This window comes from Mercenaria mercenaria, chromosome 2 (genome assembly GCF_021730395.1).
Source record: "Mercenaria mercenaria strain notata chromosome 2, MADL_Memer_1, whole genome shotgun sequence".
Taxonomy (NCBI): Eukaryota; Metazoa; Mollusca; class Bivalvia; order Venerida; family Veneridae; genus Mercenaria; species Mercenaria mercenaria.
In genome coordinates this window covers 20623074-20635609 of record NC_069362.1, presented here as the reverse complement: position 1 = coordinate 20635609, position 12536 = coordinate 20623074, and the positions used below count along the sequence as shown (strand labels likewise).

General features: G+C 34.2%; 1 protein-coding gene across 2 annotated transcripts in view; it reads left to right on the top strand.

The window, feature by feature from the left end:
* LOC123563449 (uncharacterized) overlaps positions 1 to 12536 on the top strand; it is a 30717-nt gene that overhangs the window by 6255 nt on the left and 11926 nt on the right. Inside the window, exons 5-9 of one of the 2 annotated variants that reach the window (XM_045356274.2) lie at positions 2216 to 2371; positions 2915 to 3089; positions 9591 to 9841; positions 10131 to 10269; positions 12193 to 12234. In XM_045356274.2, coding sequence (XP_045212209.2) covers positions 2216 to 2371; positions 2915 to 3089; positions 9591 to 9841; positions 10131 to 10269; positions 12193 to 12234 — 763 coding nt within the window. The remainder of the gene's footprint in view (positions 1 to 2215; positions 2372 to 2914; positions 3090 to 9590; positions 9842 to 10130; positions 10270 to 12192; positions 12235 to 12536) is intronic. The other variant, XM_053531889.1, reaches the window with a different exon arrangement.

Genomic DNA, 12536 nt, shown 5'->3' with positions numbered 1-12536 from the left:
TCCAAGAAGTGACAGGTCACAAGCATCTTGGTGTTGTTCTTTCTGCCGATCTGAAATGGCACAATCACATCCACTATATTGTAGAGAAGGCTTACCGGTGTATCAACGTCATGCGAAAGCTTAAATTTGTCCTTGATCGCCACTCTCTCAATCGATACTAGAATACGGGGACATAGTCTTTGACAATTGTACTGTCCAAGAGAATGACACTGTTGAAAAGATCCAACATGAGGCAGCTTGAATTGTATCTGGTACTACAAAGTTGGTCTCGATTGCAAAACTCATGGGCGAAGTTGGTTGGGAAACACTTGAGTCTCGCCGACAGAAGCACAAACTACTTTTATACTACAAAATGACCAAAAATCTTGTTCCTTCATACCTATCTAATCTCTGTCCTATGCCGGTTCAAAATCAAGCATACAGCCTCCGGAAACAGGATGACTACAGAGTTCCAAGAGCCAGGACTTCACTATTCTACAACTCCTTTCTCCCTTCTACGACACGAGCTTTCAACGATCTTCCTATCTGCGTTCGTAACTCACCAACTTTGTATTCATTCAAGAGGCATCTTTTTCCATCTTCTTCAAAAGTTCCGGTGCACTACTATACTGGTAAAAGAAAGCTTCAAATCTACCACACTCATATCCGAACTAACTGTAGCTCCTTAGCAGACCATTTGTTTTCTAAAAGCATTATACCTTCACCTCTTTGTGAATGTGGTCAAAGAGAGACTGCTCGGCACTTCTTTTTGGAGTGTCAGCAGTATCAAAATATAAGACCAGAGTTGATAAATGGTATAAGTTTACACTGTTCAGTCTCTTTAAAAACTATCCTCTTTAGTAACACTGAACTTTCAGACACTGCAAATGAACAACTCTTTCTTGTGGTACACAGGTTTATTGAGAAATCACATTGTTTTGACTGATACTGCAATTATAAGGTATCAACTCGGTAACCAAAACTCTCGGTCACTCATTCTTCAGCTCTTTTACTTTCCACCTATCCTGTATACTTATAAAAATACCAAATTATCACAGTCAAGTAAAGTTATATACAATCATCTGAAAATCTTTAACTACATCATCATTTCTCTCCTCACTATCTTATATTCGATTTACTTTCTCTACTTTTTTTCTTCTATCAAGCATTAATTTGCTTTCAGCTTAATCCTTTTCATTTTTGTTGTGTACAATATTTTTTCATGTAGCTGTATATAGACGAATAAAATATGTTTAAACCAAAACCAACATAGTGCATTTGCGACCAGCATGGATCAAGACCAGCCTGCGTATCCGCGCAGTCTGGTCAGGATCCATGCTATTTGCTTTCAAAGTCTGATGCAATTAGAGAAACCGTCAGCAAAACAGCATGGATCCTGACCAGACTGCTTGGATGCGCAGGCTGGTCTGGATCCATGCTGGTCGCAAATGCACCATGTTGGTTTTCTCATGGCGTGGCTCAAATACATTTTTGTTGCAGTGCATGGAAAAGCTTAACAGATCACTTTGGCTTTTAACCTGTATCAATAAAACAAAATTTAACCCTTACCTTGCTAGATTTCTATAATGAAATTGTCCATCTTTCAGTTTGGACAGTACCATTAACGGTTAAAAGGGGTGATTACCAAAAAGGTACTTACTGAAAAGCGAACAGTACAAATCATGATCAGACTACATGGATGTGCAGGCTGATCATGATCTACACTGGTTGCAAAGGCAGAATCAATCATGTCCAGCAGTATAAGGGTTAAACGAGATACTAGCATGCCCCTGTACATGAGAATAATCAGTTCAGTTACACCAAAATATTCTCATATCCTTGAGAATAATTGTTTCAGACACACCAGGTATACATGAACTTGTGGGTATATACAAAAACATATGTAATTAATGTGTGACTCAATAAACTTGTTATTGTAAATTTTACTGTAGATAAGCTTGAATGGAATTGTTATTTACAATACAATTTTTTAGGTAGTGTTAGAGATAGGCAATAATTTTGCAACATGTCTGTGATAATGATATGGTACATAAAGTGTAAGTCTTTTGAACTTATTGAAAGTATCTTTCATTTGATTGGTGGTAAGAATTTTCAGCCAGGAGAAGTCTTTATTCCCAGTTTCCCTGTTGTTTTCGTAGTGTTTTTAGATCAGAGTGTTCTAAGGTTGCATGGATTTATCTGTTTTTTACAACTGTTATTATTTTCCATATTATAGGTGTTTATAGCAATCAAAGGCAGTCTAGAATTCCTACCTAGGACTCAGTTGAAAAAGACTCATGGATGTTCACAGCTGTGTTTTGTTAGAGCATCAAAAGAGGTGTTTCATGTAAAAGGACCACTTCTTGGAAACTTACAGATTCTCACAATCGAAGTAAGTATTCACATAACAAAATGGAGTCAATTTTAACCTATTTTTGTTAAAAAGCAGTTGTAAAAAAACCCAAATAAATGTAAATTTGCATTCTCAGAATTAGAAAATAATTGAACTTCATTACCTCAGCATAAAAACTGGATAAAAGTGGCTTTATGCCAATGCAGTTATCCAAGTTTTGCTCTCAGATGAGGATTATTAAAGGCTTGTAGACTTGTTATAATTTTATGGTTCATAGTAAGTTGTAGCAATTTAGACTGAAAATGTAAAAATCCTAATTTCAAATACAGAAAAAATAGTGAATCTTGGTACTTGGACTGTGAAAATGCTATGACATACATCCTACAAATTGTTCTGAAATTATGTGATTTAGAGAAAAAATGGAATATCTATACAGGATTTATGTGAATTTAGTTCTCTCTGATCTACAAAAGTCACATACATTTGAAACAAGAACTCTGTTTAGCAGTGGTACAGTTGTTTCGTGACTTTGGTAACATAAGGATTTTTTAAAAATATTGATGAATGTATCTTATGTTACAGCATGATGGGAAGCAGAGAAGTCAAGCATGGCATTTAGACCATATAGAGGTGACAGATATCAAAGCAATGAAGACGTGGGTGTTTCATTGTGGAGAATGGGTATCAATATTTGAGGAACCATTTTACAGCAACACACTGGACATACAGGCTCAGGAAAAAGAGTCACCTGTTACAGGTAGGATTCTGTTCAAAAACGCGATGCTCAGTTAGGCTTTGTCCAGTATCTATGAAAAAACTTGTATACTGTTGATAGCTTACCTTTAATTTCACTGCCCAGTTTTTAGTTCATCTGATTTTTTGAAAAAAAAAAATGATGAGTTATTGTCATCACTTGATCGGCGTTGGTGTTGCCTGGTTAAGTTTTATGTTTAGGTCAGCTTTTCTCCTAAACTATCGAAGTTATTGCTTTGAAACTTAGAACACTTGTTCACCATCATAAGCTGACCCTGTACAGCAAGAAACATAACTCCATCCTGCTTTTTGCAAGATTTATGTCCCCTTTTGTATTTAGAAAATATCAGATTTCTTGGTTAAGTTTCATGTTTAGGTCAGCTTTTCTCCTAAACTATCAAAGCTATTGCTTTGAAACTTGCAACGCTTGTTCACCATTATAAGCTGACCCTGTACATCAAGAAACATAACTCCATCCTGCTTTTTGCAAGAATTATTGCCCCTTTTGGACTTAGAAAATCAGTTTTCTTGGTTAAGTTTTATGTTTAGGTCAGCTTTTCTCCTAAACTATCAAAGCTATTGCTTTGAAACTTGCAACACTTGTTCACTATCATAAGCTGACCCTATATATCAAGAAACATAACTCCATCCTGCTTTTTGCAAGATTTATGTCCCCTTTTGTACTTAGAAAATATCAGATTTCTTGGTTAAGTTTTATGTTTAGATCAACTTTTTCTCTTAAACTATCAAAGCTATTGCTTTGAAACTTGCAACTCTTGTTCACCATCATAAACTGACCCTGTACGGCAAGAAACATAACTCCATCCTGCTTTTTGCAATAATTATTGCCCCTTTTGGACTTAGAAAATCAGTTTCCTTGGTTGAGTATTATGTTTAAGTCAGCTTTCCTCATAAACTATCAAAGCTATTGCTTTAAAACTTGCAACAGTTTTTACCATCATAGGCAGAGGCTGTACATCAAGAAACATAACTCTATCCTGCTTTTTGCAAGAATGATGGCCCTATTTAGACTTAGAAAATCATGGGTAGGACAATATTTCTATTATACAAAAAAATCAGATGAGCGTCAGCACCCGCAAGGTAGTGCTCTTGTTGTATGTTATTTTTAGTATTGAGGCAAACTTTAACTGAAGTCATTTTTTTGACTCATTCTTGCTACTGTTAAGACATTCCTTTACCTAAAAGTCTTTACAGGGACTCTGGCATAAGAATTGAATGCTAGCGCAAATCGTGGATTTGAAAGAAGTCCAAATGCGGTTTATACTCATATAAATGCATAAAAAGTAGCATTTAGTAAATACCCTTACAGAAGCAAGCCTCTGTGGTATACATGCTGCGTATTTGCTGTGTATATGCCGCGAACACAGTAGTACGCCAGAGGAGTACATTTTACATACACCGCATGCCGCGTACATGCCGCATACTATTTCAAAGAGTACACAGCATGTACGCAGGAGGTCACTAGTACAAGAAAATAGTACACTGCATGTACACTGCAGATACTTTGAAATTTGTGCTAGCAGCACAGACTCGGAAAATTTAAGGAGTACACTGCATGTACGCAGGAGGGACTTGTACAAGAAAATAGTACACTGCATGTACACCGCAGATACTTTGAAATTTGTGCAGTACACTTCATATACGCGGGACAATTTCTTTTGGCATTTATGCTTAGTTTTTTTTTTATAAGTTAAAGTCTGAAGTACACTTCATATACGTGGGAGGGACTTGTTCATTTTCTTTTGGTGTTTATACTTAGAATTTTTTTAGGTAAAAGTCTGAAGTACACTTCATGCAGGAAGGATTTGTACATTTTTTTTTGGAAGCAAGAACTTGATTTCCGAGTAACTTTTATCTTAATAGCATAGAATAGTTCAGGTTATTCTGAACAATGAAAATTTGCCAAACTATTTGCAATGTTCATTTGTGAAGCTTACATCTAAGTGATTTCTGAACTGCACCTTGCATGCAATGTAAAGTAACACCTGTATATGCAATTATAATGAAAAATTGAGCAGTGAGCTGTGTCTTACCCATGCTCCTCAGCATTTATCGCAGATTTGCCATATGCTTTAAGTGCACTTGTTACTCTTAATGTCCAAAGTCGAATTATGGTGCATTTTAGGTCACTATTTAAAACTGTTAATTTTAAACTAAATATGGTATTTTTGAGCATTAGGAATTTTGTTTGATTTAGAAAAGGCTGCACATGCACAGTAAAACCTGTTCACAGCAGTTTCGCCACAAGAGTACATAGCATGTACGCCACAGGAGTATACAGCATGTATGCAGCAGGAGTACACAGCATGTATGCCGCAGGAGTACACAGCATGTACGCCGCAGGGGTAGTACACCGCAGGCTCATTTGCATGTGAAAAGTGTATGTGCCACGTACATGCTACGTACTATTTCTCCGGTGTACTTCCCACGTACTAGATTCCTCCAGCGTACATCCTGTGTACTATGTAGTCCACAGCATGTACGCAGCAAGTAGTACACGGCAGAGCTCATTTGCATGTCAAAAGTGTACTACAAACGTACTATCGGTGTATGTGCAGTGTATATCCTGCGTACTATTTAAAGCCCTTGATTTCAGTACACATCATGTACGCGTCAAATACACTGTATGTACGCAGCAAGAGTACGCGGCAGGCCTTTTTCTTCTGTAAGGGTAGGTAACTGATACAAATAATTATATAAATTCTAAAATTGACATGAAATATTTTTTTGAAATTTTTATTTCAGGGAAAATGTTGGGTAAAATATATTAAATATGTAACAAAAATTATACATTTTTTATCATAACTTTTTTTGTTGTTTTTATTTTTTTTACTGTATAAGTGGCTAACATCATGATTAACAAAACAAAAACATAAAAATCATAGGTATCCATGCTTTTTCTGAGTAATTTAGCTAGAATACTCTCACGTTTTTACTATTTGAAAAAATTGTTTCTAGATAAAATATTTTAACAATTATTTTTTCTTATGCTTATTCTTTTATAGCCTATATTGTTAAATATGATTTCTTACATATATAAAGCTTCAGCCTGCTGGTGGTAAGAGATTTTACCTTTGTGACCAGTGCAGACCATGATCAGCCTGCACATCCATGCAGGCTGATCATGATCTGCACTGTTGCTATTCAAATCATTACTTTCCCATTTGAATAAGAAAATGGTACTGCCAATTAAATGATGACTTGTCCATTTAAAATAAGTGGAAAAGGTAACATATACAGCTAACTTTGTTTAACGCAAAAAAACTATACTGCATTCTTTTTCCATCTTCTTACTTGTAAACAGGTATCTCTGTTTTCACTACATTTTCCTTCCTATTAGATGTAACTCATTTTTTAGGTTTTTACTTTCTGAAACATTTTCATATGATTAACTAGAATGGTCTGATATGGTCAGCAACTATTCCTCTTATATCTAACCCCAAAGGAGATTCAATATAAGTAACAGATTGGCAGATTTGTTTCTTGTAACATACTAAAATAAATTAGGGTAGGTAAGTTGGTAATTTTCTTTTTTTATTTTTTTTAGCTCACCTGTCACAAAGTGACAAGGTGAGCCTTTGTGATCGCGCGGTGTCCGTCGTCCGTCCGTGCGTCAGTGCGTGTGTGCGTGCGTCCGTAAACTTTTGCTTGTGACCACTCTAGAGGTCACATTTTTCATGAGATCTTTATGAAAGTTGGTCAGAATGTTCATCTTGATGATATCTAGGTCAAGTTCGAAACTGGGTCACGTGCGATAAACTAGGTCAGTAGATCTAAAAATAGAAAAACCTTGTGACCTCTCTAGAGGCCATATATTTCACAAGATCTTCATGAAAATTGGTCAGAATGTTCAACTTGATGATATCTAAGTCAAGTTTGAAACTGGGTCACGTGCCTTCAAAAACTAGGTAAATAGATCTAAAAATAGAAAAACCTTGTGACCTCTCTAGAGGCCATATATTTCATGAGATCTTCATGAAAATTGGTCAGAACGTTCATCTTGATGAAAGCTAGGTCAAGGTCGAAACTGGGCCACGTGCCTTCAAAAACTAGGTCAGTAGGTCAAATAATAGAAAAACCTTGTGACCTCTCTAAAGGCCATATTTTTCATGGGATCTGTATGAAAGTTGGTCTGAATGTTTATCTTGATGATATCTAGGTCAAGTTCGAAACTGGGTCACGTGCGGTCAAAAACTGGGTCAGTAGGTCTAAAAATAGAAAAACCTTGTGACCTCTCTAGAGGCCATATGTTTCACAAGATCTTCATGAAAATTGGTCAGAATGTTCACCTTGATGATATCTAAGTGAAGATTGAAACTGGGTCACGTGCGGTCAAAAACTAGGTCAATAGGTCTAAAAATAGAAAAACCTTGTGACCTCTCTAGAGGCCATATATTTCATAAGATCTTCATGAAAATTGGTCAGAACGTTCATCTTGATGATATCTAGGTCAAGTTCGAAACTGGGTCACAAGCCTTCAAAAGCTAGGTCAAATAATAGAAAAACTATGTGACCTCTCTAAAGGCCATATTTTTCATGGGATCTGTATGAAAGTTGGTCTGAATGTTCATCTTGATGATATCTAGGTCAAGTTCGAAACTGGGTCACGTGCGGTCAAAAACTAGGTCAGTAGGTCTAAAAATAGAAAAACCTTGTGACCTCTCTAGAGGCCATATATTTCATGAGATCTTCATGAAAATTGGTCAGAATGTTCACCTTGATGATATCTAGGTCAAGTTTGAAAGTGGATCACGTGCCTTCAAAAACTATGTCAGTAGGTCAAATAATAGAAAAACCTTGTGACCTCTCTAAAGGCCTTTTTTTATGGGATCTGTATGAAAGTTGGTCTGAATGTTCATCTTGATGATATCTAGGTCAAGTTCAAAACAGGGTCATGTGCAGTCAAAAACTAGGTCAGTAGGTCTAAAAATAGAAAAACCTTGTGACCTCTCTAGAGGCCATACTTTTCAATGGATCTTCATGAAAATTGATCTGAATGTTCACCTTGATGATATCTAGGTCAGTTTCGAAATGGGATCAAGTGCGGTTCAAAAACTACGCCAGTAGGTATAAAATAGAAAAACCTTGTGACCTCTCTAAGGCCATATTTTTCATGAGATCTTCATGAAAATTAGTGAATGTTCACTTGATGATATCTAGATAAGTTCAAAACAGGGTCACATACTTCGAAAACTAGGTCAATAGGTCAAAATAGAAAAACCTTGTGACCTCTCTAGAGACCATATTTTTCAATGGATCTTCATGAAAATTGGTCGAATTTTATCTTATATATCTAGGTCAGTTTTCAAAACTGGGTCACATGAGTTCAAAAACTAGGTCACTATGTCAAATAATAGAAAAAACAACGTCTTACTCAAAACTGGGTCATGTGGGAAGAGGTGAGCGATTCAGGACCATCATGGTCCTCTTGTTTTATTAAGTGGGACTTTTCAGAAATTATTTTTGTGTCAAAAATTGAATACAAAATAAGGGGTTTATGCCTTTAGAGCATCAGTAAGTTGATTTCTAATATAACTGATCAGGTTTAAAGCATAAAAAGTGCAGTTTTACCAAAAAGTTGAAAAAATATTCTCCAAGGCCATAAAACATTAAGGGTCGGGCCAAAAATTTAGGGTAGGTCGGGATACCGGAAACAAACAATTTTTTTTTACACCGTACATGAATGCGCGACCATTACAATTTCCTAATAGTATTTTGTGTGCATATGATTGTCAGATAACTTGACTTTACTGCTGTAAAATATGTTATAGTCAAAAGTTTCAATTTGTGAATAATCATTATCATCTAATGTTTGAATTATGACTCATCTTTATAAAAATATGTCATATTTGTGTTGAAAGGCCAGCCTTCTGATTTATATCAGATATTTTCCAAATTGAGGATGTGCAGTTATAAATAAGATGTAAAAATAAAGTTATTCCATGAGTTCTAGGCATTATTTATTTATAAAAACACTTCTTACATCAGTAAAATACTTTAAAAGCACATATTTTCACTGGGTCAGAATTTTGCTAATTTGAAATTTTGAGTATATTTGCAAGATTTAATATTCACAGAATTGTAAAAATGGTCACTACTTGAATTTAAATTATACTAAAGATGAATATGTATGTGAGGACTTATTTTCGCGAGATGTAGGGCCTCGCGAATATAGTGAAAATTAAACTCTCACGAAAATTTCTGCTTTTACAGTATGTGTTAAAAGATTGTTCCTGGTCAGGTCATAGCAATATGATGTAAAATAAAAGGAGTTTTTAGGACTTTATATGGTACTGTTGAAATAAACTGATTCTGTTATTTGATATTTACTAATCTTTTCAGTTTTTTTTTTAAAGTTTTTGCTGTTTTGATGTTCATCTTGAGATATATTCACCTTTAAAATAGTAGCAATAAGTTTAAAGTACTCAGTTGTTTAATTTTGTTTACCTTAAGAGTTCTTGTGACATTTTCTTTGTTTTTGTAGAGTACACTATAGAAGTGCACACTGGCAAGCAGAAAATGGCGGGAACTGATTCAAATATCTTCATAACCCTGTTTGGTCAGCATGGAAGTAGTAAGAAGATACATCTGGTAGATCCTTCGTCGGACAAGAAACTGTTTGAGAAAAACAGTGTAGATACCTTTAGAATACGCATTCACGGGGTCGGAGAGTTAAAGAGGATTAGAATAGAGCATGATGGGAAAGGATTTGCAGCGGGATGGTTCCTTGAAAAGGTGAAATATAATTTGTTACCTCAGGGTAAAAGGAGATAATTATATTGACGTAAAGAACTACTTTTTACGCTCAGGTGGCAATAAGTTCCCCGCGTATATTGGCATGCATAAGAAAGCTTTATATTGTGTTTTTGAATGTTGTTTGAATTATTTCTGAAGAGTTGTTTTATTTTATGTGGTGATGACTGACACATTTTTGGAGCAAATACTTTTGGTGAACGCATATTTTCATTCATTTATAATGACATAGCAACTAAAAAATAAAGCATTTCCTTCTCCCCTACTGTAGGTCATCATTCAGGACAGTGAACGTCCCAAAGACAAGTTTTACTTCATGTATGGGGGCTGGATTGCCAAGGATGAGGGAGATGGTAAACTATGGAGAGAAATAAGAGCCAAAAAGAAGCTGAGCAAAGAAATTCATTCTGGTAACTTTTTAAAGCCTTGTTTTTGGTATATGTCTTTTGTAAATGCTTTGTATTAGATTTATTGTCTTTTTAACATTATAGTATTTTAAATAATTGATAATCTTATATATAACAAATTGGTAGATGATTTAACTCATAGTTAATTTTTCACAGAAAATATAGATATAAAGGTAGACTTTTATCACACCTGTATAGGAGAGATCGCCGTTTATCTGGTGGTTGGCAAAACAAATGTTTTTACATCGTTTGTGTATGGGATCGGAATTTTTAATTTTTGATAACTTTTTCGCTCATTTATGGATTTTAAAAGTTCAAAAAGTTTTGAAATGCTTGCGATTTTCATATTTTCTTATTTGAATATCTTTTTAAAATGAATAACCATTTTAAATGACATATGATTCTAATAGCAGCGTAGCGATGCTCCAAACTTTTAGAAAAAACGCTGTAAGTTAAGCGTTCATAATAAATCCATTTTATTTCGAAATGATAAGTAAAAGTAATGAATAAACTGCTTTTTTTATATCCTTTCCATTGATCAAAAATTATTGATATCTTTGTGTTTAAGAAAGTTTAAGCCGTTAGAAAAACATCACTGTTTACAAAAAAACATGGACGCTCGGCATCTGCCCACCCGATATTTGTCTTATCAGTTCTAAAAATAGAAAATACAAGGGATTTGTATACAAACACGATCTCTCCTATTAACCACTACTTTTTGTAACAATTGCAATGCTCGTAAAATTTTGTGAACTTTAAATTATGTTGATAATCCATTAAACAAGTGGGCCCATATTTATCAACATCCAAAGTCTGAAACTGAGACAGGAAATATTCAGTAAGCCACAATTTTGTCTTTGTATATAATATTAATGAAATTTTGCTGAGTAAACATAAATAACAAGATGAGTATCTTTAAAAAGTTTCCTTGCAGTCTGTTTATATTTGACCATGTCAGAGCAAAATCAAAATTTAGCTTTTTTTAAGTTTAAGTTTCAGACTTTAAATGTTGATGAATACAAGCCCTGTTTTACCAATAACAAATGAGTTGTGAAAATGAGAATACTGTAAAGTCAGCATCATTTAAAAGATGGGCTTGAAAGCCAAACAACTTTTTTAAAAATGTTGAAAGTCCTTTTTGTATCAGTAAATTTTGGATTTCATACTAAAGTCTTAATGACTTTCAAGAAATGAATGCTGATGCTGTTGTCACATTTGTCAATGTTTTTCTTTAAATTGTTCTTTTTTAGAATTTAAGGAAATAAGTTTGGCTTTTGATACCCATTTTCAGCCTTACACTAATGAACAAATTGAGTTCCTGTAATGTATGTCTTTATTTTTTTTTTCTTTGTTTTGTAGGTAAATATTCATAGGCATGGAATTTATGAAACAATTTTCAATTTACAGATTTCAGACTTTTCTTATTGGAAATACTCCTAGTAATCAGAAAAAAGCATGATTTAAGAAAAAAATGAGTAGAAAAATCATGTTTTAATGTTATTAATACATGAAAAAGAGGTTATAAGTCCGCGAAATAATTTCACTTGGCATAGCCCAAGTGAATTATTCTTGCAAAGTATAACCGATTTTGAGTGTATTAATTTAAGTAAAACATGCTTTTGCTATACATTATTTCGATTGTAATATGCTCTTTATCTAAAACAGAAACATAAAATACAGTAGCACTCTTTCTTTCGGTAGCAACAAAAACATGGACGTCATCACCAATTAACGTGATGTTAGTTTAGAGTAAGCATGTTTAAACAGAAACAGTCATGCATATTAGAATAATGATTCAGTCTGATTACTGAGAAATATTAACCAATTATTAATCATTATAGCTTTTGATGAATAACCATTGTCTGAAATAAACCCTTGTTAAAAATTATCTGCTGAAATTAACATGTTTTTACATGGATTTCTTAGAAAGATACAAGTCTAAAATAGAAGGGATGCCATATGGAGAAGGTACATTGCATGCTAGACAGTTACAGTTCAATTTAATACATGTTGTTTAAAATTTATTTAACACTTCTATTTCAGCTCTGCATGGTAAACGTTGCACCTGTTATTCTTTAAACTAAACCTCCCATTCTTTTCCACTAATTAACCTTTGTTATAATAATTGTGCTTCAAGTGTTTCATAGTCTGTTACTGGGGTTGTTTGATTTTGTATACAAATTCAGCTATTACGTAACTTTTTTTTTCAAATCTTAAGATCTTTCCTAATTCCAGTTCGTAATAAGGTGAATTTAACAGATCTGTTATTA